The sequence below is a fragment of the Ailuropoda melanoleuca genome, chromosome 2 (assembly GCF_002007445.2).
Source record: "Ailuropoda melanoleuca isolate Jingjing chromosome 2, ASM200744v2, whole genome shotgun sequence".
In the NCBI taxonomy this organism is placed as follows: domain Eukaryota; kingdom Metazoa; phylum Chordata; class Mammalia; order Carnivora; family Ursidae; genus Ailuropoda; species Ailuropoda melanoleuca.
Window position 1 is genome coordinate 192,898,276 of NC_048219.1, and position 26,289 is coordinate 192,924,564.

Here is a 26,289-nt window from a genome sequence, read left to right on the forward strand (position 1 = left end):
GACTGGCTGAATAAATTACGGTATCTCCATACAATGGAATAGTCCACAGCCACCAAACAGAATGTAACAGCCGTATGTGTACTAACACAACAGACACATGGAAATGACATAGGACTGAAAATGAGGTCAGAGTAGGGTGTCTAGCAAGTAATCTGTGTAAAGAAAAAACATGTCTGTATACTAACATGCAGATACGTACTGTGGGTCCACATGCGTACACGTGTCTGTGCGCATTAGAAAGGATACACTTCTAGAAGGAGACAGTGGAAACTGGTTGCCTACGGAGGGAGGACAGAGTGGCTGGAGGGCAGGAGGGATACTTACTCTTCCTGGCCCAGCTTTTTATACCCTTCAAATTTTGAATAATGAATATTACCGATTAAAAAGTTAACTTTAAAGATCATGGAATAAAATATAATTCTACGAAGTGAAGCAAAAGGATAAGGCAGGCCTGAGTGTGCAGATACGAGGAGGTCCTCGAGATACAGTAAGTGAATAAAAACCAACGACGTGTACAATGTACAGAATACAGTCCCCTTTGTGTGACTTTAAAAGGGACGCACGTGTTTACGTTCTGCATACAACAGGCATAACTGCTTTCTTAGAGGATATACAAGGGAAGGTAAGTTAATTGTGACTCTTTCTGGAGAGAAAAAAATGGGAAAAACTCTTTTCATTTTATACCTGCCATGTCTTTTGAATTCCTAATCATAAGCCAATGGTTATCTAAGTGCTGGAATCTGGGGTCATTTTTTAAACTTTCATTTTTACATGTGTCCACCTTAAAAATAACCTAATAAATAATGGTCTTAAAAAGCGGTCATCTGCGGTGTTTATTTAAGAGCAGTGAAGTGAGGGTTCTCCTGTGCAGCTCATAGGGCTGGCGGTTTGGTGCAGCTTTCTGGGAAAACAGTGTGGCAACAGAGCTAGCATCTAGTCTTTGAAAAAAGTTCATACCTTCTGACTTGTTAATTTTGACTTTGGAACGATCTTGAGGATTTCTATTTAAATATTATGTGTAAAAACAAAAAGTTTAAAACAAGCTAAATTTCTCACTGAGAGTGCGTGAATTAAACTGTGGTAAGTCAATGATTGGTTCTGGATTCTGCAGTCAGGTTAAAAAATGAAATACGAAAAGCAGGAAATAAAATGGCACATACACCTGATTTTATAAGAAGGAAATCTATAAAGACATAAAATACAGCAGATGTCTGATTAGAGAACTTACCCCAAATCCCAGCATTCCCTTCACGCCGGGCTGTATCTCCCCACAGTGAGAATATATCATCTTTGTCATCAGAAAGCAATAACTGTTATTTACAAAATGTCAATTCAGAAGCAAAACCTTACCGGAGGAGGAAGTTTTCCTTCAATTAAAAGCAAAGTATCTCCAGAACATATCATAAGTTCTCTCAGGGTTGCATCCTGGGGAAACAGAAATTCCTTCATGACTTCTGACAGGAACAAACAAGACCCCTGGATCTTTTCTTTAAACCCTATGCCTCTATAACCCTTTCATGAAAGAAAGAAACAATAAAGCAGGTATTGAGACAGGAAATAAACTAAGACTATAAAACACTATCTCATTCTGTATTAAATTATAGGGTATGAACTGGAAGTATCATAAAGGCCCTGGGGAGAGGGAGACGGATGGGATGAGAAACTAAGACTGAGCTACAGAGGATGAAATATTAGTTAAGCCCGAGGCTGGGGTGGATACGGAAAGTGAGAGGAAACGAGAAGGAATTCTCATGAAAAGAAAAGCAGGGTTAAGGTCAAGTCCAGAGTAAGGGGAAGAGCTAAGAGACGAGACACACTACAGCTGGAGAGTAACAGGACAGGAAGCTAGATCGGAGGGGTGGTCATAGATGGAAGGGCTGTGAACTAAAGGAATTTTTAGCTGCTTTGAAAAAAAAAGCCACTCAAGTTTTCTGAGAAGGATTTTAAAGACCAGTCTGGCTGCTACACGCATGATATACTAAAGCGGGACACCTGACCTGGGGAAGCCACTTGGTGTCATTTAGGTAAGAGGCCAAAAAAAGAAAAGACGAAAAACGCTTGGCCCGGGCAGCCAGCTGTGGGAAGGGCCAGGGAGGAGTGGAAAAGCTGAGAGCAAACACGAAGGATCGCAGGGGAAGGGCACTGCGGGCTGAAAACACCAGGCCGGGAAACACAGCGTATCTGCAAAGAGGAGCCAGTTTTGTGGGTAATAAGTTTGCTTTGAGGTGAATTGTTTGATATCGATTTGGGAATTGAGAGAGAAGAAAATGCAGAAACCATACAACTAGACACACTCTCTGACCTCCACACCGTATGTTCTGTGGATTGTCTGAGGCCCGCTTCTTGCTCTGGGCGGTCAGGCAGCTTCCCGGCCGCGCCTCAGAGGCGCCTCCCTGCGTGGGCTCCCTCGGCCCCGGACAGCAGCGCGGTCCGGGGGAAGGGGGAAGGCCCAGTCCGCCTGCCTAGATCAGTCTCCTGCTGACGCTCGGTGCCACCGGCTGTTGCTGAACGGCGGGCCCGGGGGACCGGGGCGGGGGGAGGTGGTGTGTGACCACAAATACCCAAGCTTGCTTTCTCCCAGGGCTTCATCTGGGGGCTGCCTCTAAGGCCACGGATTCGCACCCGCAGCTGTGACGCTATCTGGATCAGTAATAAGATGGTTAACCAGATTCCAACTATCCTGTGATAAAACTGTTCCTAAGGCTACCCGGAGAGTTTGGTTGGATCTAGAAACGCAGTTTGATCCGAGCCTAAGTGACTGGTTGGGAAGATGAATTCTGCCATCGTTAACTTACAGAAAAACGGAGATGAAAATATTCAGGTTTCAAAATTCAGAGCGTATCTTCACACTGTTTCACAGGCTCAAATGTCTTTTGTTCTCTGAAGTTCTCTGCCTCCTCACGAGAAACTGCTATTTCTAGGGACATAATCTCTCAAAAGAGGACTTAACACAGATGTTAGAAATGTCCCCACTAGGCTGAGACTTTCCCTCTTGACTTTAGCAAAGACCTACATACAGTAAGGACATGGACGCGGACCATGTACAGATTTCTGTATCCTAAAAAAAAATGGAAGTTTTCTCTAGAATTTATTCACAAGTGGGGCGAAGGTGGGTATTCTGTATGAAACACAAAATACACAAATCATTTCTAAGAACAAAATGTGTAAAAACAATCTTACTTCTTCACATAAAGGCTCTCCAGCTTCATAACACCAATCCATTTTTCGTAAATGCCATGTGTCTCCTGTGAAGGAATCAAAATCAGGATGAAAAAAATTAAGAATATGTTTTGAAAGTTTGTCAGTAATGACCCTTCTGGATGAACGAGTATCAAATGGGGTTTGAGCAAATAACTACTCACTCATTTTTAAAGTAAATTCTCTCTTCCAGGCATGAAAAAAATTAAGTGGTTCCTCCAATTTGGTTAATTTCCTCTCAATTCCACCAAGATCTGCATACTTGCAAACAGAACTAACACTCGCTACAATTACACAATATTTACGCTATACCTTTATCATTTACGTGTGCACACACATCACACACGAGTACAGATATTTGTACATCTAGGTACAGAATCGCTTCTAAAATCATTATGAAGTTGTTTTATTTCATGTCTTGGTTGAAAGTATAGGCTAATATCTCTTAGCAACTGATAATCTGTACAACCAAACTGTTCCTATCCGCTTATCAGTTAATCTAACAAAAAATAGTTTTTGAAATAGCATTTTAATGAAGTTGGTATGAACGAACATTTATGAACGTTACGTTCTCTATTAGACTCCTCTCAATATGCTTGCTATACTGATGAAATGGGAAATTTTTTGAGGCAGAGAGGGAAGCTATTAATAGAGCAAAAGTTGGAAATCTTGGTTATAAAAACACAAAACAAAATCCCACCAGCAAGTGAAAAGTGAACACTATTTCTTCTTTGCAGCGTAATGTGGAAGGAAGAATGCAGGTTCCGAAGGCAGAGAAGCCTAGCTACTCGCTGTATGACGCTGGGTAAGCCTGTAACCACTCTCGGCCTCCGTCTTGTCATCTGTGGATGGGGATGGGTGCTGCTCCCTGTGCGGGAGGCCTGTGGGCCCTAGAAGGGGCCTCCCCTCCGGTAAGGGCGCCCTCGCGTGATTCCACCCGGGAGCTACTTCGGGAGCTTACTTTTTTCATTCACGTTACATTCCCTAACGCACACCACAGAAATACCGGCATGAAACACAACGCGCTGAAATTATGAATCAATGAGGTTAAAAAGAAAAATCAGTGACGGGCCTGGGTAATTCGGAGGGCATAAATCCTAGCTTTGCCTCTTCTGTGCCTGTGCTGGAGCCTGTCTCGCTTCTCTGAACTCAGAGCGGCTAACCCGCTGCTAGCCTTCTGTTAGCTCGCACATGGAACCTGGAGAATTCCGTGTGCGTGCAGACACGTGACCTGTACTGACAAACCTGAGAGAAACACGTCTGAAGAGCTGTTGTCAGGCTTACAGGTAACTTATTATGGGGACAGAGATAAGTGACATCGTCACCGTCTGCAACTTACCCAATAGGCCAGATTTCTCCAGCATGAGCTTTAAACACTGTTCAAAAAAAAGAAAAACCACGCTCATTAGTTCTCTGTTTCTGAGGTACAGTATTGGGAGAGACGCCCCTTTTGGACCCTGGGCCTGTCTTATTATATTTCATAATTCCTGAAGGGAGAAGGATGTACGGAGTTAAGATGGTTTAAGGAAGCTCTGCTCCCTGGGAGCTACGTGGGGCCAACCCAGGAGACGGAAATAAGCTGCTGCTGTCCGCATCCGAGGCTTACACTCCGCTCGCCTGCGTCCCGGTCCACAGCATGACCTCCTGCTCGCTGTGGTTTTGACCGGACAGATTCACATTAAACTCTGAATCCCACAAAAGGAGATTAGCCTTCACATGGTAGCCGAGAGATACACTGCTCATCCGTAAACTCGCAGGGAGAGATCTGTGCGGGCGGTGATCCCACGGCACAAAGCAACCGGTGAGACAGGACTAACAGACGTTTAACTAACAATAACAACAATCAGAAACTCCCAACTTCTGAGGGCAAAAAACTACTCTTTTGCCTACCCACCAATCCACGGCAAGAGAAAATGAAACCTGAATCATACCACACTAGCACAGAGGGAAGCGAGCATAAGGAGATGACTACTGCTCAGAAAAAGGAAAAGAGCAAAGGATCAAAATATCACAAACAGGGAAACACTTACATAAACTACAAGGTCTCAAAGCAAAGGATAAGATAGATTTACACATACTGTTGTTTTTTTTTTTTTAAAGATTTTATTTATTTATGTGACAGAGAGACAGCCAGAGAGAGGGGGAACACAAGCAGGGGGAGTGGGAGAGGAAGAAGCAGGCTCCCAGCGGAGGAGCCTGATGTGGGGCTCGATCCCAGAACACCAGATCACGCCCTGAGCTGAAGGCAGACGCTTAACGACTGCACCACCCAGGCGCCCCTACACATACTGGTCTTAAAAGACCTTTACAAGTTTGAAGGGAAACACAGTTCTAGTGTAATACGTGCAGCGTGACCCCATTGATGATTTAAAAGAAACCACACGAGTAAGTCCAGCTCATTCGTCCCCATGCCGGTGTGCGAGCATCAGCGGTCTGGAAGGACACTCACTCGCTGGTGTGGTCAGATTGCACCGTCCCAAGATCATGGAGATGGCCTGGCTGAGGGTCCCTCTGGCGGAGGGACTGGGCAGGCTGGTGACCAAGGAGGGTTTTTAGCTCTACCCCACCCCACCGGAGTTTAAAGGATAAGTCCACGATTACTTGTAGGATTAAGAATAAAAAGACTTTAAAATACACCTAAAGATTGTTTAGAAAAGGACAGCAATGAGCACAATCTAGTGAAACACAGAACGGGAGCTAGGCTGCAGCCACAGACCACTTCCATTCCTTGGGGAGGAGGGGCAGGTGGGCATTCAGCTCAGCTGTGCTCTAGGGAGGACCAGAGCACAGAGGCCAATGGGGCCCAGCGGAGCGAGCGCTCGGGGCCTCTGGCTGGGACTCTGAGATGGGGACACATGGCAGGGCTGTGAGAACAGGGAAGGGACCACTCGCTGTTTCTGTAAGAACAGACCCTGGGGAAAGGTCAGGCTGAAAAGAAAAGAATCCGTCGGGAAGCTGCTGGAATAATCCAGATGAGAGGTGACCAGGGTGTGGCAGTGGAGGGAATGAGATGTGGTCAGATCCTAGAAGAATCCTGATGGGAGAACCAAAAAGATTTCCTGAAAACCTGGGTGTGACACAGAAGAGAATCGAGGCTGACTCCCAGGGGTTCTGGCCCCAAGCAAGCAGAGAAATGGAGCAGCCACCATCGACTGACGAGGACGGAAACGTGGGGTGCGAGCGACAGGATGGAGGGCACACAACAGGGGGGTGGCTATCAGGCCAAGCAGCGGCTGGACACGCAAGCCCGGAGCGCCCGGCGAGCTCCAGTCTATGGGAGAGAGAAGAGCGCGGAGCAAACTGTGGGCGGCGGGGGGAGGCCTGGGAGGTGGAGGGAAACCGGGAGGAACGGGGGTCCTCCTGAGTCACGTGACGAAGGCGTTTCAAGGCCCAGAGGGGCAGCGACCCGTCAGATGCCACGGAGAGCGGGAAGAGGACAGCAGAGAGCTGCTCACGGGACCCAGACACAGGGAGGAGAGTGAGTCTGCCCACAGTGCGCTCGAGAGAGCAGACAGACACATCGCTCCTCTGAAAAGTTCTGCGGCCTCCCTTCTTTGACACTGAAAAGCACTAAAAAGTTAAAAGCTAAATGAAAAAACTAGGAAAATATTTGCAACAAGTAACAAAAAGTTAAAAAAAATTATTTAAAAAATGTCTTGTCGTGGACAATTTCAAACACATGCAGAGAGCGGTAAACGTGGGCTGTCAGTACCATCACCCAACCTCCAGGACCACCGCGCCTGTCCTGTGCACCATACTCCCACCATTCCTGTCCCGCCCCTGCCCCCCAGGTTCCTCGAGGCAAGACCGTCAGCTGCCATTGCATTTAGTATCTAGTATTTGTCTCTAAAAGACAAACATTCTTTTAAAAAGCATAAGCCTAAAACAATCATGACATCTGATGAACTTAAGGATTCCTTAATAACAAATACCCAGTTGGTATTCACATCACCACCCCCCTCTTTAAAGTAATCTCTATGCCCGACGTGGGGGTCGAACTCACAACCCCGAGATCAAGAGTCATGTGCTCTGATGGAGCCAGCGGGGCCCCCACATGCCCTTGGTTTCTCTCACACTCTTACTAAGGTTCTCCTGGCTCATCTCAAGAGCCACAGAGTGCACACACCGCCCCTGCTCCTCTGAAGTCTCCTGAGTCCCTTCAGGACAGGGCAGACGGTGGCCCTGGGCTGCGGTGACACAGGCCCTCTGTCCCCTGAGCTTCTTAGGAACTGACCCTCAGACCTAGGAGCTCAGGTGCACTTCCTTGTTAAGAGCACGGGCACCATGTGAACGACTGTTATGTCTGCGTGTCACTCCTCCGGGGCTGTCAGCAGTCCTTCAGGAACATTGTTTACACCCATTAATTCATTAGGAGTTAAAGTAACTGTGATAGTCTAAAATTCTTTCCTCTTATTAGCTGAGATATGTCTGTAAAAACACCTTCTCATTATCTGTTTGGTTACCCTGCGGTATAGCTTCCTGAAGAAAGACAGGAAAATGCTTGACCCTTCGCCCTATGGTTCCCCAGCGTCCACTCTGCATAACCAACAAAGACGGTCTTCTCAGGATCACCTGTGAACCCGTGGATTTTAAGTACGCATAGTGATCGGTTTTATTATTATTGCCACGAAGGTTCAAACGGTCTCATCTGCGACTAGCAGGAGCCTCTTCAAGTTGGCTCCCGAGTTTCTCTGCAGATCCCAGCAATCTCTGCGGCTTTCCTGCTTCTGTCAGGACAAGATGTTCCAGGCTCCCCGACACGTTCCTGACCCAGATACAGACCCAGCCGCTACTCCAAGAAGGCCTGATTCCTTCCAGTGGGAAGCAGGATTTAGCAACCACAATCTGGGTACTGGGGTGCTCGCCCCCACCAGGTTGGTCACCATGTGTAAGTTGTTTCTGGGGGCAGAGCTGGAAAAAAATTTAAAAAAACACCACGTTCATTCTGCCTCTCCTGATTCAAATTCAGGAGTCCAGGCTCTCTTCAACTATGCCAATTGTCTGTGTCTCTCCATCTTCCAACGTTGTAAGTCCTAGTTTTCCATGACGCTAACCTAATTGTTACCGCACGCGCACACACACATTCATGCCCGTGTTTGTGATTATGTATGTATATAACCTAAAAACACCAGTAGGAAATATGCCAAAATGTTAATATTAGTGGGATAAAAGATAATGAAGGGTCTTAATTTTTTCTTTTAATCCATTTCTATGTAGCCCAAATTTCTATAATAAACAAGTATTGATAGAAAAAAAAGATAATCGTATTTTAAAAATTTGGGTTGGTGCACCAATTTTCAAGTTCCCAAAACTACTCTTTTAGTGAATGCACCAAATTCTCTAAAGTACGTTATGTGAACCCTAGCCTTAGGACCTCAAAATCCAAACAACAGTACCACGTCTCCCCATACCAAACGCCCACAGACCTCTCCCCATACCAGAAAAAGTAAAATTACTTACATCTCTCACAGACACTGTTTCTTCCACTATGATCTCCATCTCTGTGCCAGGCTGAACATCACTCCCCACAGTGAAAAACAGGAACAGCTAAGATCAATGAATACAATTTAATCTAAATTTTAAAATTCTAAAATGTATTACCTGCTTCCAAAAAAGAAAAGCCAATGGTCCATGAGATTTTAATAAAAATCTCATATAAAAACAAAGACGCTGGGTAATTTAATCTTGCAATTTAAGCAATAATCTTGATGACCCAGAAATGTGAAGATGCTTCACGTCAGTGTTTTCACTCCCAGAGCTGTGAGAACATTGCCTTTCTCTCACAGATATTGCTTATTCTACTATGATCTTCATTTCTTTCTTGGTCATTCCTCAAGCTACACACTGTAAGCATAAACTGGGTTTTTCCTCTGTGTCATTTGGCTGTGATCTTATTTTCTGTCCAGGGAATCTGATCGCCTGTCAGTTCAGCTCCTTACAGCTCTCCCTTTCCTTCCGAACTCCGTCCCATCTGTCACGCTTTCCTCCTGCCAGCTCGTCACGTGCTCCTACGTGGCCAAGTTCAGGGCAAGAACAAATTAAAGAGGCGTCTGGGAAACTAATGAAGCGGATCCAGGAACCACAGGGATCCTGCCAGAGTCCAGCTTCCCTTGAAACAGTCTTACTGGTAAGGACACTGTGGCTTTTGGCCTGTCGTGAAACTTTATCAAGCAGGGAGGGCTTCTGGCGGAGGACGACCTCACACTTTATACAGAAAGCGACCGATGAGAAACCAAGCGGCTACAGGATAATCGTGTTACCGCAGAGAGCACCTCAGCCCAAAGCCAACAGGCTCCGCTTCACTGAATCGAAGGCGCCGCGGCTCCTCGCTGCTGTGCCGCTGAGAGAGAAGCGGTGCGAGCCGCGCTCACAGACGCCACAAACTCTACCTGGAGCCTTGCCTCGCAGAGGGCAAAATGCGGGAGAAGGGGTGCTCTGTAGGGTTTATGAAATAGGGTAGTTCAGACAGGTGGCCTCTCCGCTTTAAAGGTCCCCCTTAACCATAAAATTCTCACAGAAAAAGAACCTTCTGAATATGCTCTGACATTAGTATTTCTGACTTAAACACAAGCAACTAGACGGTTCTTGGTATGCCTAACATACAAGGTATCGTTTAAGAAAAAAATTCTAAGGAAAACGATCTTTGGTGTAGTAGTTAAGGTAAGAATTACCAAATTAAGAACTTCTGATTCTGGGAAGGTTGATTTCGTTCTGTCAGGTGACCCCACGTTACCTGAGAGGAAGTTGGTGCTTTTCCAGGACACAGTCCCAGTGAACTCCCCATCTTCAGCTCTGCTTCTTTCACAGTGTAACTGTCTGGCACTACAAGGAAGTTGGAGAACAGGGTGAATGTGGTTAATTCCTACCTCTCTGGGCAAAATAATATACTGAAATCAGCCTTTCTTTGTAAATCACGAATGTCAAGTAAGAAAAAATAGGAGATGCACTCCATGCAAAAGGATGACCTGTATTACAGTTATGTTTGATTTTTCCATTTCCACACTCTAGAATATATTCTTCCTACCTGCACAACAGTGCTAAGAGGAGGCAGCTACGAATGTTCTAGATTCATACTTAATAAAAACCAAAGAGCCATTGTTTACATGGATTAAAAGCTAGATATTCTGAACATTCATGAATGAGGGACCAGCCTCTCCCACATTCAAAGCTGCTATGCGGACCATCGGTTAATCAAGTCTAATGACAGGATGCAGAGGTGATAACAAAGTCTATTCCACAACTATTATCACAATAACAGGAGCAACACAAACACTTTGACAATGAATCTAGAAAGATACAACTCGATCAAACAATTGCCCAAAATGAGGATCGGCTCATCAGAAAGACAGGTGTTTCCCCTTAGAAAACAGACATATATGAAACTGGAGGGAACTGTGTTAAGTGAAGTCAGTCAAGCAGAGAAAGACAGTTCTCAGATGGTCTCACTCCAATGTGGAACATAAGCAACCGCACGGAGGAGAACAGGGGAAGGAGGGAGATCAAAGGGGGAGAAGTCAGAGAGGGAGATGAACCGCGAGAGACTATGGACCCCAGGAAACAATCCGAGGGTTTCAGAGGGGAGGAGGGTGGGTGGCGGGGGTAACAGGGTGATGGGTACTGAGGAGGGCACGTGCTGTGATGAGCACTGGGTGTGATACGTAAGTAATGAACCACTGACCACTGCATCAAAAACTCCTGATGTGCTGTACAGTGGCTAACTGAACACAATAATAAAACAAAACAGAAGTGTTTGGATTTCTGTAATATGTGAAAACTGCACTGGGACAATAATATGTCCAATAAATTAGTTTCTAAAAGGTAATTTAAGGATATTAGGTACTGGAAGCCATCATTTAAAGTAAAAGTGTCAAGGGCTGATAGTGTGAGCGCGTGTCGGTTTTTGAAGGCTACCACGAAGATTTACCTGGACGAAGCAGCTTCCCATTTCTATCAATAGGTCTCAAACAGCTGTTCTCGGCTACAAATAAAAAGCAGCTGGTTAGTGCATCAGAAAAAACTAGAGAGATGCTCCACTGTTACAATTAGCAGAAAGCTACAAAACAAAAACCCCCATCAATCAACCCCCCCCCCCAATACAGGCAGTCTTCAGTCCACGCAGGAGCGCAGGTGGTGAGGAGGCCTGCCACGCTGAAACCACGCAAGGCTGGCCTAGTCACCGTAAGGAGCTCTGCAGCCGTCCTGGGGCCTCTCGACGTTGTTGTTCAAACAGCTAAATCTCCGTCGGTTACATGTGTATAGTGAAATTTAAAAAACAGTAAAAGTATTTATACAGCAAGTTAAAACACTAGGAGCACTGAGGTTTTGTTTTTTGGTAGAAAACATCAAGACTAGTTTATACAGGGCTCACTTCTTGCTGGAGAGCTTACAACACGGGGCATCTTTTCTACCCCGAGTGATCGTTTGCTCTGCTTCCAAAATGTCCTATTTTGTGCTTTCAACCTCATGAAAGGTCTGCAGGAGCTCCTTCGATGTGAGGGTTTTTGCCAGCATCACCTCCTCAGTGATATCATCATCCTTTTTGTCACAACCACTGTCCTCGCGTCCCTTCATGTCCCCAGGCTGTGGATCTTGTCTCTGGAGCGACAGCAGCGCCGACGCCCCCACGGCCAGCTACGTCTATCCCTCCGTGGACTTTCTCTGCTGCACCTTCACCTTTGGGAAGCGATTCACTTTGCCAGGAGTGCAAGACGCCACGCGGGCTTACCAGGGGACAACGGGGACGACAGACTGTACCCGTCGCTGTGGTGCGATGAACACGACACTTCGGAGGGAGGGGACCGGTCACCGATCCGGAGGCACATCTGTGGAATGAAGAGCTGGCAGCAAAGCTCACGCTTCACGCAGCTGCTCGCGCACGTGCAGGTAGCGGACGCCGGCGCCACGCGGCTGGGCGGCTGACCTCGGTGATGAGCCTACCTGAAATGCGCGGACTGCCGCTCTGGAAAATACGTGCGCTGACTTTTTATTATTAAACGGATTAGGGCCAGTGGGCCCTATTTTTGCAGGTGCGAAGAGTCCTGCTTTGTGGGAGGGAGCACTCCGGGTTTTGAGTCCAAACGAATCCTTACAAAGCCGGGTATGAGCAGGGGGCGGGGAGGAGGGGTAAAGCCTCCTGGGAGGACAAGGACGTTGGGGGCCTCTGAGTCTGCACTCAGACCACAACAGATCGCTGAGGAGTCCAGAGTTCCACACTTACACTGTGCTACCGTGCGGCTAGCAAACCATGCCAATACACGTTTGACCACTGAGTTCTTCAATTAAAAAAAAACGCATCAAAATACTGCCTCCTTATGGTATTCTTCCAGTTCACAAACCATGCATCTTCTCTGTGCCAGGCACCACGCCAGAAGCGACAGCGCAGCCAAGGGCGGAAGAGCCACGGACTCTGCCCTGACAGCGCCTCATTGGACGGAGCAGGTGGGCCTTTGCCACCCGAAGCCCGGCGAAGGTAGGCATGAGTGCGGTGAAGCAAAGTACAGGGTATCAGGAGAATAAAAGCGATGCTCACGGAGACCGAGCGCTCAGGGATGACGGCAAGTAACAATTTAGCTCAGGGCAACTGGGTGGCTGAAGTTAGCAGAGGGGAGGAAAGGGGACAGAGTTTCAGGAGAGGCTCTGAGAAGCCAGGCGTGGAGGGGTGCGGCGGGAGAGCTGGCACACTCGGACTTTTGAAAGCCAGCGTGGGAAGTGTGCTGGGAATGAGCAGGAGAGGGGACCACAGGGGGCTGCAAGGCCGTGGTCAGACGAGGCCGGCTCTTGCAAGTGGGGTTGAGGAAGAAGCTTGTGTGCGATAGGCAAGCATGGCAGGGTGCTGGGCAGGGGCGTGACATGATCTGATTCGCATCCATTTAAGATCACTTGCTAGAAGGCTTGAAGGGGGGGCAAGAGTGAAAGAAGGGAGACCTGTTTCCTGGGAAGATGATGCACTATTCATCTTAATAAACCACACGCTTTTCATCAATTTGAGGTCGAAGTTACAATAACACAGGTCCTGCTGAAGTGTACAGTCTGGTCTAAACACTCAGCCACCACCAGCAAACCGAGAGAGGATTTGCATCACCCCCCAAAATTCCCCCATACCACCGTGCAGCCAACGTCCCCCCGCAATCCAATTCTCTGCCCCTGTACCTAGAGCACGGGGTTTCTGTTCTGAATGTTCCATGTAAATGAGCCCTAAGAGTACGTGCGCTTTCGCATCCAGCTTCTGCTTTGCGCACTGAGAGTCACCGTCGTGCAGGTGGTGGTAGTTCGCAGCTCGTGTTGATAAACAGCATGCTGTTGTAAGGACACGACGCAGCTTGTTCATCCGCTCACGGCTTCCGGACTTCTGCGCCGTATCCGCCTGTTCATCATGATCATTTACACAGAGTATTTGCAAGGATATGGCTGAATTCTTCTTGGGCGAGCACATAGGATGGGTAAGTGAATGCTTAACTTCCTAACAAGCAAGCTAACTCCTCCCCATTTTGCACTCGCGTGGGCCACCATGGAAGCCGCTCACATCTTCGCTAGTACTTGGTTTTGTTGGTCCTTTATTTTCACCCTCCGCTGGGGGCGAGGCAGGGCGTCACGGCGGCTTCTGTATGACGGCTCAGCAGTTTGACGGCTAACGAGACTAAGCGTCTCTCCTGTGCTTACTGGCCATCGGCCGGTGGGTGTTCTTTTGTAAAGTGTCCTCCCCACTTGGGCTGGGTTGTCTTCTAAGTTATAAGTATCTTTCTTATATAACGTGGATGCAAGTCTATGTCAAACGTGCTACAATTTTTTTTTCTCCCAGTTTGTGGCTTGCCTTTTTAAATACCTCTTGAAGTACACAAGTTTTAAATTTTGATATTGCCCAATTTATTAGTTTTTCCTTTTATGGTTTGTGCTGGAGTCCTAACTAAAAAAAAAAAAGTCTTCTCTTTATGATAAAAGTAACAAAGATTTTCTCATAAGTTCTCCCCCCAAAAGTTTATAGAAATGGTTTTAACATTTAGGTCTGATCCATTTTGAATTAGTATTTTACATGATGTAAAGCAAAGCTAGAAGCTCATCTCTGTACCTTTGGATAGCTAATTGGCCCAGCACCTTATTTTGAAAATACACTATTTTCCCCATGGGAATACTTTGGCACTTTTGTTGAAAGTCAGGGGACTTTCATACATTTGCACCTATTTCTGGATTCTCGATGTAGTTCCACTGTAAATATTTTTGGCTCAAAAACCACATATAATCTCTATTGCACATTCTTCTTAAAAGGAGCCCTTTAAAAGTGTGAAAATTATTCTTAGCTCACTGACTGCACAGAAACAGGTTAGAGGCCTTGCTGTTACAGGTTATAGGCCTAGACAGCTTGCGGACCCCTGCTGTGTGTCTGCTCCTATGCCAGGACCCACTGTCTTTTTTTTTTTTTTTTTTTTTAAAGATTATTATTTGACAGAGACAGCCAGCGAGAGAGGGAAACACAAGCAGGGGGAGTGGGAGAGGAAGAAGCAGGCTCCTAGCGGAGAAGCCTGATGTGGGGCTCGATCCCAGGACTCTGAGATCACACCCTGAGCCGAAGGCAGATGCTTAATGACTGAGCCACCCAGGCGCCCCAGGACCCACTGTCTTGATGCCTACAGCTCTACAGGAAGTCTTGAAATCAGATAGTGTAACTCTTGACTTTATTTCCATCTCCCCTCAAATTATTAGGATAGTCTAGGTTCTTTGCATTTCCACGTAAAGTAAATCAGCTTGTCAATTTCTATATAAAACCTGCTAGGACTCTGAGTGAGGATGCCCTGAATCTACAAATTGATTTTGGGAGAATTTACCTCTTAACAATGTCGTGTTTTCTGACCCAAGAACATGGTGCATCATTCCACTTATTTACACGCTCTTTGATTTTTCACAGGGATATTTTCTTGTTGTCAGTGTATATGTCCTGCACATATTTCATTAAATTTATCCCCAAGTATTTCATGATGGCCAATGCTATTATAAATGTTTTCCTAAGGGTGCCTGGGTGGCTCAGTCGTTAAGCGTCTGCCTATGGCTCAGGGAGTGATCCCAGAGTCCTGGGATCGAGCCCCGCATCGGGCTCCCTGCTCCGTTGGGAGCCTGCTTCTTCCTCTCCCACTCCCCCTGCTTGTGTTCCCTCTCTCGCTGGCTGTCTCTCTGTCAAAAAAATAAATAAAATCTTAAAAAAAATGAAAAATAAAAATAAAATGTTTTCCTAATTTCATTTCCCATTTTTTTTGTTAGTAAACATACAATGGATTTTTGTGTATTAATTTTGACTTCTTGTTAAACTTCCTAGTTCTAGTAGCTTCTTAAGAGAATCCTCTAGAAATAGACAGTAAGCACACCAACAGTGCTCACCAGCACTGTAGTAGGAAAATCAAACACACAAGGAGAGTAATTCATACCCACTAGCATGGCTACAATCAAGAAAGCAGATACAGATACTGGCAAGGATACGGAAAAACCGCAATGCTGGCACACTGTTAGTGGGGACGTAAATGGTTCAGCCACTCTCGGAAAAACGGCAGTTTCTTACAAAGTTAAACACAAATTTGCCATATGACCCAGCAATTACAATCCTGCAGATCTACTCAAGAGAACTGAAAACATGTCCACACAAAGACTTACATGCAACCATTATAACAGCATTATTCATAAAACCCCCAAAACTAGAAACAATCCAAATGTCTATCAAGAGGTGAAGAAACAAAATGTGACACATCCACAGAGTGGACACTAGTCAGCAGTAAAAAGGAGCACGCTTCTGACACACTACATCACGGGTGAACCTCAAAACTGGTGTGCTAAGTCAAAGACGTTAGCCACGAGGGAGTTCACATTCTATGGTTCCATTTACTTAAAATGTCTTGAAAAGTAAGTCTAGAGAATCAGAAAGTAGATGAGTGGCTGCTGGGGCTTGGAATGCAAAAAGGGGAACAAGGAGTCTTTTTGGAGCAATGGAACATCTAAATCTGGACTGTGCTCGTGGCTGCACAACTCTGTAAGTTTACTAATCATCACTGACTTACACTCAGAACGGGTGTTTGATGGTATGTAAATTATACCTCAATAAAGCTGTGAAAGCAAACCTAATGCTGAGTGAAGAGTTTCAGAATATTTAGTATGACCGAATTTAAATGTGAAAACACAATATACACATATGTATACACCTATATGTGGAAACGTAATATAAACAGAACAATATGAATGCATAGGAACACACCCAAATCAGATATACTGGTTGCATCTGGGGAGGGAGGGAGAATTGGTCTGAGGAAGAGAATGCAGAGAATTTCAACTTTATTTGCAATGTTTCAAACAACAATAAAAACATGACATAATGTTAACATTTGTCCATGTGGGGTGGTAGGTGCATGAATTTTCCCTAAATTATTTTTTGTACTCCCATATTTTTTTTTTAAAGATTTTATTTATTTATTTGAGAGAGAAAGAGAGGGAGAGAAGGAGCACAAGCCAGGGGAGAGGCAGAGAGAGAGGGAGAAGCAGACTCCCCACTGAGCAGGGAGCCCGACAAGGGACTTGATCCCAGCACCCTGGGATCATGACCTGAACCAAAGGCAGACACTTAACTGAGCCACCCAGGCACCCCTGTACTCCCATATTTTTAACCAAAAATCAAAACAAAACTAAATTAAACCAAAAAAACCCCAAAAGCAAACGTAAATGATTACCTAGTTCCTTCATTAATTTTAATTCCTTTATGGCTTTAATTCGAATATCAAACACCACCTAAAACAGAGAAATAAACTAGTGACTCTGTGTGTGTGAGAACAATGGGAGGGGAGGGCGTGAAGGCTGTCAGTGTTCGCGTACACAGCTCAGCTGACTTACCAGTTACCGGACAGAAGTTTCTGCCTACTTGAAAAAAAGATTTTTTTCCATCTCAGACATTCATTTCCTCTCTTCCACCAAGTTAAAAACAAAAACTGGGATCTTAATTGTTAAGGCTTTACCAAACTGATGGTAACTAGAACGGAAAGATGGAAAGCTCAAAAAACAATTCTAGCTACAAAGGCAAGAAGCTGAAAACCCACACTAACCTTTCTAACAAGAGCAAACAAAAGAGAATGCAATTAATTGTATTTCTTTAGGTTAAGAATGATGAATTTAGGGCCAGTAAACATAAAAAAATACAAAAATGGACAACGCTAATCCAAGGGCACTATTTAAAATTTTTGTTTAAATTACTTTTAGATTGTTTTCTTTTCTTTTTAGTTTAGGCTAACTGCCTCTAGGGCATAAAACTGGACATTCAGGGGTAAAAGTGATGTCAGCGATCACGGACGGGATCCTCCCAGCAGCGCCCCACACAGCACCAAGAAGGAACGAGGACAGGAGGAACCAGGACTTCACCAAAGCCTCCCACTTAGGGTCAGGGTGGCAGGTCTGCCGAGCTCCAGGCTGGCTTTACGCCGTCCCCTCCACGGTACCAACAATCCTAATGTGCCTTAAGAAGTCAGAATATTTATAGAAAACATTCTAATAGGTTTCTTTAGAAACCACAGAAAAAACACTTAATGAATCGAGACTGCACGTATATAAAAAGATGTTTCCCAGAATGATGTTTAAGGAAACCAGGGTCACAGTCTTCAGTGGAAAACTGAAGGACTCCCTTTTAAGAGCAGCTGGCTTTATATAGAGCACAGAGTATGACACTGAACAACTGAAGATAAGCTTAGAAAAACAACCACCAAAAAACAACACGACACAACACGAAACATATATGCCTGGTTTAAAAAATGGAGAACAGGTTGTGGGGAAAATAGCATTTTATATTTATCAAAGCTAGGGGATTCCATGAACTAATTAAATAGGTAAATCCTACATTCTAATTGTACCTTTGGATAGAAAAAAGGCACATACCTTCTTGAAACATGCCAAGGGTAAATGAGCGGTAGTCAAATGTTAACAAAATGTTGATTTCCTCCCCCCACATTTTTTAAAAAAGCAAGCCCTAAGTCCCACGTGAGGCCTGCACTCATGACCTTAAGATCAAGAGCCGTGTGCTCTGCTGACTGGGCCAGCCAGGAGCCCCAAAAAGCTGATTTCTTAAGCTCTAGAAGCCCACTGAGACAAGCGTTCTAGAAGATTTCAGGTCCTGCTTTCAAAATCAAACACTGTTAGAGAACACTGTCCACCGGACTTGAACTAGAATCTACTCACTGTGTTCACAGTTGCTGATACTTTAACTTGCTTCTCTTCGGATTCTAATTCGCATAAATTTTGAACTTGGAGCCAGCTGATCTCATTCATACCAGTGAACCATTTCCCTTGTGTGAGCAACGAACTGTAGGAATAAAGACATTAAAAAAACATATCTTTACTCGGTGCTTCTGTGGATCAGAAAAGCAATACCTTTCCTTAGGCAGCACTTCCGAAATTCTGCGCGTGTCCTCTGATGTGAGGAATTTAAGGTGAGCAAGGCCCACGGAGCCGGCATGAGGACAGCGGTCTCTGCAGGGCAGTGCTAGGCAGCTGCGCGGGGAGTGCGTTTCGGGGCTCCAAGTACGCTCTGACTTACACAAATAACTCGTTACCACGTCTTTTGTTTTGTTTGTTGTGCTGCCACATGTTTCAGACAGAAGCGCTGTCACGGAATAATCCGCTGCTCACTTCGGCCTGCGCACTGGGACCCCCGGGCAAGCTCTCGGAGTATCGACGCCAGAAGACCGCCTGGGGTTTGGATTCAGTTTAACAACAGGACAGCCGTGCACAGCTGTAGAGACAGATGCTGCATAGAAGTGCCCCATTTAAGGGGTGTATCATTCCCATCACACCTGCTGTACGTTTACATGTTGGTGACGACGGCCTCCGAGAACAAGTAGGTGTCTTGCTCTAACAAAATTTCCCTACACATAGTAGTAAAGGGTCTTGAGTAAAGGAGTGGCTTTCTATTCACACAGAGGCGCTGAATGCGCGGCTGGAGTCCACTTGGGAGTGTGTACCAGAGCCCCGAAACACGATTCTACCCTTTATTTCAGCTGTTCCACCCTGGGACTACCCCTAAGTGAGCAATCCTAACGACAGCGAAGTTTGAGGCACAAAGCTGTTCCCTGAAGACTACCCTGAGGCGGTGAGCGACTGCGTGAGGACGGGACGACAACAGCCCATCTGTCGCCGCACGCAAACCCTCTATCGGCACTGAGCTCCCAGATCCTCCGGTTCTAGGAAGCTGGTTTTTGCAGAAGAAGAACTGAGCAGAGGGAGATGAGGGGACTTGCACACGGCCACACCGTCAGGAAGTGATAAAGCTGGACACGAGCCCCGGCGGCCGGCCTGCGTCCTCACCCCTGCACAGACTGCCTTGCGCGCGAGCGCGGTCAGGTAGGCTACGACGTCCACACAGACCGCTACGTAGCCGCGCCATGAGGTCTGTGAGGAGTCTACCGACGCAGGGGTGGAAAGCAGTATGTAACTGTCCATGAAATAATCACTATTAAGCTTGAAAAGAAAAAAACCTTCAAAACAAAAAAAAAACAATTATTGAGCTCAGGGCAACAGGAAAGCTAATGGTGACTGACCCTGCACGGGTACTGCAAGGACGTTTCGGGCCTCCGGTCTTCACGTCTGTATGTCCCAAGTCCTAATACATGTTCGATTACTTTTTTAAACTTAGTTTGGGGGGTGGGAGGGAGGGAGAGGGAGAGAGAGAATCTTAAGCAGTCTCCACGCCCAGTGCATAGCCCGATGCGGGGCCCGATCTCAGAACCCTGAGATCATGACCTGAGCCTAAATCAAGAGTTGGGACACTTAACCGACTGAGCCACCCAGGCGTCCCATGTGTATTATTTTCATAAAGGGACATATAATAATCTTTTAAATAAACAAAGTGCAGAAATAAATGCCTGGAAAACACTTGTCCGAAAGAGTAATAGTGATAAATACAAAATATAGACTGTTCTAAGCACACTGCCTCTGTGTCACAGCCGCTGTTAATGACAATATGGAGACTCTGACTGATCAAGCAGGGTATGGATCTATGGCTTGCAACGTCAAGTCTTCAGTATAAGGAAACCGGAGGGTTACAGGGCAGGACACGCTGACCACAGAAACGTACCGTAACAGACGCGGACAACAAAACGGAGACAGGCAGCACTTCTGAGCCTCCAGTGTGACTCGCAGGAACTAAGAGCGTGATCCCCCACGTAACTGCCCTCCCTGGGCAGCTGGGAGGGGTCCCCACAGTCAGAAAAAGGATTACAATGAAAAACTGAATTGCCTTATGGGAGTCTTGTGAGAAAACTGACAAATTTAGCTAGATCTTAATATCCTCCTCATGAAAAGATTCAGGAACTTTCTTTGTGAGACTGTACCTTCAGTTTTGTAGTAAGTGCTAACAGGAATTCATTTCACAAGACTCTGCTTCATAAACCACTAATCCAGATTATATCTCATCTATATCTACATTATTTAGTGACCTCATTCACCAACGAATAAAAATTTTTAAAAAAAATCACATTACAGTATCATCTTCCTCCAAGTTGCCGAACCCAGAACACTCCTGTATGTGATATCCAGGACACAATGTTTAGAAATCAAAGGAAAATACTGAACTCTTATCAGTATTAAAATAAAGCTTTCAAGTTCTAAGAGACAGAACTATCATTAAAATAACTTAAGGGGCACCTGGGTGGCACAGCGGTTAAGTGTCTGCCTTCAGCTCAGGGCGTGATCCCCACATCAGGCTCCTCTGCTATGAGCCTGCTTCTTCCTCTCCCATTCCCCCTGCTTGTGTTCCATCTCTCTCTGTCTGTCTCTGTCTCTGTCGAATAAATAAATAAAATCTTAAAAAAAAAAAAAAAACTTAAAAAGGAATTCTCTTATGTTTCAGCAGGGTACCTGTTATCATCACTGGAATCCTGAACGAGAACCGAGCTCTGGTTCCGGAGGCCCTGCTCTCTGAACGTCTTCTTCAGGTCTTCCTCGGGAATGGCGACCCAGTCCTCTTCCCCAGCAGGGTCAGTGGCGCTGATGAAGAGGACCCCCACGGGCACTGCCAGGGCTGTGAGCACGGCACCCACTTCTGCATTGGACGGAAAGACATGTGGAGACTCCACCAAGCGCGGACACCTTCCCCCCTCGCTGCTTGTTGCCAGATGAAGAACGTGTAAGAGCAGAGGTTCGCAGTCACTACCGGTTGGAATCGGGATGCCACCAACCTATGATAATACCAAGACAACCATTAGTATAGTTTCTGTTTGCCAAAATCAAGTCAAAATAATCACACAGTAAAAGACGACTCTTAGAGAATTATTTTTTTTTCGAGTGAAATAAAGTTTTCACGAATGTCTTGTACGTATCAGAACTTTAGCTTTTTCCTTTGAAACTTTCTCTTAGCCATCTTTTATTTTCTAGGAGAGCAATGTGGAGTGGAGACAGAGATGTGCGAGTCCTCAGCAATGGTAGTAAAGCCTTGGGGGGAAAACAAAAGAAGAAAGAAAAAAGCCTTGGAAATAAATGAGACGGACCAAGGACAGACCAGAGTGGGTGAGATGCTGCTCGCCCCTTTCCTGACCTGGAGAACCCCCTCCGCTCCCGTAGGCTACTCCCCTAACTCAGGGTAGCCGCCTGCCCCTCCTGAACCCCCTCAGCAGCAGCTGTGTTGGCGGGATTATCTGGACCACCGGAGGGACAGACCGCCTACGTACCTTCGCATGGAGCCTCCGGCCCTGCAGACACACTTGACGAACGTCTCCTCAGCATACGACTAACACTGACTGTACCTAAAGTCTGTCACACATTTCAGATGTTTTCTGGTACCTAGCTGCCTTCAGAGATGCTGAATAAAGTTTTCTTACGACACTTAAAAAAAAAAAAATCCAAAACCATCATGAATGTTTCTTCAATCCGTTCTTACCTCCACCCCATTCCATACAAAGAGGTCTTCCCCGTCTGCAATCTCCAGTTCACACAGCGTCAGGTCATCTCCTAGAAGATGAGCTCATCAGTGAGACCATTCGCCACAATCACCAAAACAAGTGAAGGAAAGAAAGAGCTGAGACACTTAAATATCTGTTTGAAAAGCATTCTCATCAAGGAAAATAAAGAAAAAGGCAGTAACTGTATTATGTTGGTAGTATTTAAGATTATTTTTATCTTTATGCTTTTCACCACACTCTTCAGGTTTTTTGTTTCCCATCTTATGTAAGCGTCTCCCCGTGCTGTTACGTAAGCTCCGTGGGCACGAGGACAGGAGGCGCCGACCACACGGGACAGCGTGTGCGGGAGGGAGGCTCAGGCAGCACACGGCCCCAGACCCAGCACTAACTGGCTGTCTGTCCTGTGCACTGCATCCCCGTGTTCCGTTTACTTGTTTAGGAAATGCAGGTAAAAGAATTTTGTGAAAATCAAATGAGGTACTTTATATAAAACTTCTCTGTGGATTTGGCGCAGTGAAGTCCACAACAGGGTCACTGCAGCTGCTACTGTCACTACCGTTTCGCTGTTATTCACAGGTAGCAAATACTCCTACGCACTCCAAGTGCTGTTTTGCTACAAAATCTGAAGCTGAGAGTTGGGAGAAAAATAAATCAAGCCATATAAACAAGATGTTAATGATTTGAAACCATTTTGCTAAAAAAAATCTGTGGTAATACAAAAAAATTCCACAGCCTTTTATCATGTTTTGTTTTTTTTAAAAGATTTATTTATTTGAGAGAGAGAGAGAAAAAGAGAGAGCAGCAGGGAGGGGCAGAGGAAGAGGGAGACAGAGTCTCAAGCAGACTCCTTGCTGAGCTCGGAGCCTGACACGGGGCTCAGTTTCACGATCGTGAGATTATGACCTGAGCTGAAAACAAGAGTTGGATGCTTAACCGATGTGCCACCCAGGCGCCTCCAGAGCCTTTAAAAAAACTGGTCTGGGGGAGAGGTAGCCTTAATTTAAAAAAAATAGAAAATATTTCTGTGTTAGCAAAAGTCACATGTTAGAGAAATCAGATAAATTTTTTTAATCTTTTTTAAATTCTAAATTTTTTAGAATTTTATTTTTTTAAATTCTAAATTTTTGTTTGAAAACCAACCATGTGATGACAGCCTAGGTAAGAAAGCAGTAGGCAGGGGGAAAGACTGGCTAAGAGCAGAAAATCACAGGTGAGCCCCACAAAATACAAATATAGGAAATGAGTCGCAGTGTTTTAATATTTATCTTACCATCAAGCATCTGGTAAACGTGAAGTCCCGCTGGTACAAACTTGGCCACACTAAGAACCATATCTCCTTCCCAAAATTCTAACAGCTACGGAATATTAATGGAAGAAAAGAGAAATGAGAAGTAACATAAATATCACATTTCCAGGTAAAAGAACACCACCGTACCATTTTTCCTATGTTTAGATGATACGGGGAGCTAGCAAATGAGTATGCCCCTCCCACCCAACACCAAAAACGTGGCAAGAAGACATCACTCATTGCTAAATTAGCCAAATCCAAAGATGCTCCATCTCATCCATTAGTGACTGGAGAAGGATGACGGACACAGTGAACACGAGCACCACCGCGACGATTGTGCTAATTTATAGGAAGACTGCTTTTATCAGAAGGCAAACAGATCAACACGCCAGCCCAGATATCTTTGTCCAAAAGAGCAAAAATCATTTGTTTAATTAGCACCATTCAGGGAAAAGCAGCACGGACCCTAGCACACATCAAAATTCTCACCAATCTGAAACAAATATTTTGCACCATAAATTCAAAAAGTGGCGTTACCAGTTTCTATATGACCACGGATTTGTTTTTTAAGTTTCTAGATGCAAGGCTCTGGGGACTGGTCATCTCACCAGAATAACGTCACCCATAAAGTCAGTCATATTTCGTCTCTCTCCACAATAGCACAAGGTAGTTCTCTTCGAAAGAAATTTTCTGGGGTGCCTGGGTGGCTCAGTCAGTTAAGCGTCTGTCTTTGGCTCAGGTTGTGATCTCAGGGTCCTGGGGCCAAGCCCCACATGGGACTCCCTGCTCAGCGGGGAGCCTGCTTCTCCCTCTGTTCCTAGCCCCACTCATGCACTCCCTCTCTCTCAAATAAATAAATAAAATCTTAATGAAAAAAAAAAAAGAAATTTTCTCTTTAGAAGTGACTAGTTAACTGCACCAATCTTGTAGCCTCCTGCCAAGGGCTTACTTCTAAGAAAACAGAGGTGTGCACTCCAAACACCTGAAAGCAGACTGGAGTGAATCTAAAACCTATGAAAGTGAACAGGCCTTTTCCATTTGAAAGGTCCCCCTAGACAGGGTCAGCTCCCCAAGCCCCCCCACACCAACACTGCAGGACTGGCTCAGGGATGAACTTTTAATGGAAAAATTCAGAAACAGTAGGAAATTTAAGAAATTCTGATACTAATCCAACACAAATATCATTCAAATCAACTAAAGTTGAAGAAACTGGCCTGCTTTGCTTTGTACAAGAGAAAAATAAAAGAAAGCTAATGATTTTGGGGACTGATAAAGAGTTTTCCGGAAAATTAACTTATTTCTGCAAAAAATAAAAGCCTACATTTTCTTTTTTTAAAGATTTGAGAGAGAGCATGAGCGAATGTGCACATGCTAGGTGGAGGGGCAGAGGGACGGGGGAGAGAGAGAATCTCAAGCAGACTCCCCGTTAAGCGCAGAGCCTGACTTGGGGCTCGATCTCACAACCCTGAGATCATGACCTGAGCTGAAATCAAGAGTCAGATGCTTAACTGACTGAGCCGTCCAGGTGCCCCAAAGGCTACATTTTCTATTTTCCTTTTCCTTGATCAGGAAGTAGTGAGAGGTGAAGAAATGTGATCAAAAGGAAGGAAAGGATAAGGAGACCAGGGCTGAGCCACTAGATCTCTCTAAATCACAAGTTTTTCACCTTTAAAATGGGGTTAGCTTGCCTTTAGGTTACCCTGAGATTAAAGAACCAAAGGACATAATTTATATGAAGGCACTGTAAGTAAAATGAACAGCACTGTTGTCATTAAAACACACTTGGATCGATTATCGGAGGTGAAGATTTACAACAATGCTTGTTTTTACTGCACAACAGAAGGTATTTCCTTCCCCGAAAAATTTTAGTAACAAATGTTATCCTACACTTAGGAAAGGGAGAAATGTTTTTGTTTGTTTATTTTGTTTTTTAAAGATTTTATTTATTTAACAGAGAGACAGCCAGCGAGAGAGGGAACACAAGCAGGGGGAGTGGGAGAGGAAGAAGCAGGCTCATAGCAGAGGAGCCTGATGTGGGGCTCGATCCCATAACGCCGGGATCTCGCCCTGAGCTGAAGGCAGACGCCCAACGACTGCGCTACCCAGGGGCTCCGGAAAGGGAAAAATGTTACTTGCTTTTGTTTGTTTAGTTTTTGGTTTTAGGCAACATACTTATCTTTTTTAAAAAAATGATTTTATTTATTTGAGAGAGAGACAGAGAGAGAGAGAGAGAGGGAGGGAGAGCGTGCATGAGTGGAGGGAAGGGCAGAGGGAGAAGCAGGCTCCCTGCTGAGTGGAGAGCCAGATTCAGGGCTCAATCCGGGGACCCTGGGATCATGACCTGAGCCGAAGGCAGATACAACTGCCTGAGCCACCCAGGTGCCCCAGCAATGTGCTTATCTTTTTTACTCCTTCCTTATACTTTTTCTCTCCCCAAAATAAAATGCACTGGCTGATTCTCCCTGAAAGCCTGCGGGCAGGACAGTGCGGGCCTTGCCTGCATAGAAGAGCCTCTCTGAAAGACACAAGTGAGGCGAGAACATCTGGGTCGACCCTCGGGAAGTAGCAGGTGCAGGATTTCCTTAAGTGCTTCGAAAAATAAATAGTTGAATCCTAAATGGGATTTCTGAAAAGGAGACTCCAGCTTGAGCCGGACCTTAACGTCTAAATGAAGAGGAAGCACGGCTAAATTACCTGGAATATGGACTGTCGAAGGTCTCCTAAAGTTTTTCTTTTATCAAAGGTTAAATCCCACACGCTTTCTGCTTGAGAGACGACTGGGTGCAGAGCCCCGTTGAAGAAATGATAATGAGGGCCCAGGTGCAGACGCAACTCAAGATTACTGTTTGTAGAATCCCATTCTGCCCTTTAAAGAGGCATAAAAAATACATAAAT

At 45.4% G+C, this 26,289-nt stretch overlaps 2 protein-coding genes across 17 annotated transcripts in view; one reads left to right on the top strand and one right to left on the bottom strand.

Moving 5' to 3' along the window:
• USP40 (ubiquitin specific peptidase 40) overlaps positions 1-26,289 on the bottom strand; it is a 76,663-nt gene that overhangs the window by 14,109 nt on the left and 36,265 nt on the right. For 14 of the 15 annotated variants that reach the window (XR_004623681.1, XR_004623680.1, XR_004623682.1 and 11 more), the window contains 12 exons: positions 26,089-26,260; positions 23,377-23,461; positions 22,085-22,155; positions 21,067-21,386; positions 18,391-18,514; positions 16,899-16,956; positions 11,123-11,176; positions 9,932-10,020; positions 8,659-8,745; positions 4,538-4,574; positions 3,181-3,245; positions 1,351-1,425 (listed from right to left, as the gene is read on the bottom strand). Coding sequence is in view for 12 of the 15 variants with exons in the window: in XM_034655430.1 (XP_034511321.1) it covers positions 1,351-1,425; positions 3,181-3,245; positions 4,538-4,574; positions 8,659-8,745; positions 9,932-10,020; positions 11,123-11,176; positions 16,899-16,956; positions 18,391-18,514; positions 21,067-21,386; positions 22,085-22,155; positions 23,377-23,461; positions 26,089-26,260 (1,237 nt within the window). In the remaining 3 variants the exon portion in view is untranslated. Of the gene's footprint in view, positions 1-1,350; positions 1,426-3,180; positions 3,246-4,537; positions 4,575-5,377; positions 8,110-8,658; positions 8,746-9,931; positions 10,021-11,122; positions 11,177-16,898; positions 16,957-18,390; positions 18,515-21,066; positions 21,387-22,084; positions 22,156-23,376; positions 23,462-26,088; positions 26,261-26,289 lie in introns of those variants that run through there. The other variant, XM_034655438.1, reaches the window with a different exon arrangement.
• LOC117801161 lies at positions 1,716-19,561 on the top strand. 2 transcript variants are annotated; one of them, XM_034655439.1, is made up of 6 exons: positions 1,716-2,024; positions 3,936-4,003; positions 11,778-12,081; positions 12,555-12,667; positions 18,806-19,048; positions 19,209-19,561. In XM_034655439.1, the coding sequence occupies exons 2-6, from the start codon at positions 3,954-3,956 to the stop codon at positions 19,246-19,248; spliced, it is 750 nt and encodes a 249-aa protein (XP_034511330.1). In that variant the 5' UTR covers positions 1,716-2,024; positions 3,936-3,953; the 3' UTR covers positions 19,249-19,561. The 2 variants fall into 2 exon arrangements, 1 of the variants encoding a protein (XP_034511330.1); XR_004623683.1 differs by lacking the exons at positions 11,778-12,081; positions 18,806-19,048; positions 19,209-19,561 and having other exon boundaries at positions 12,555-13,396.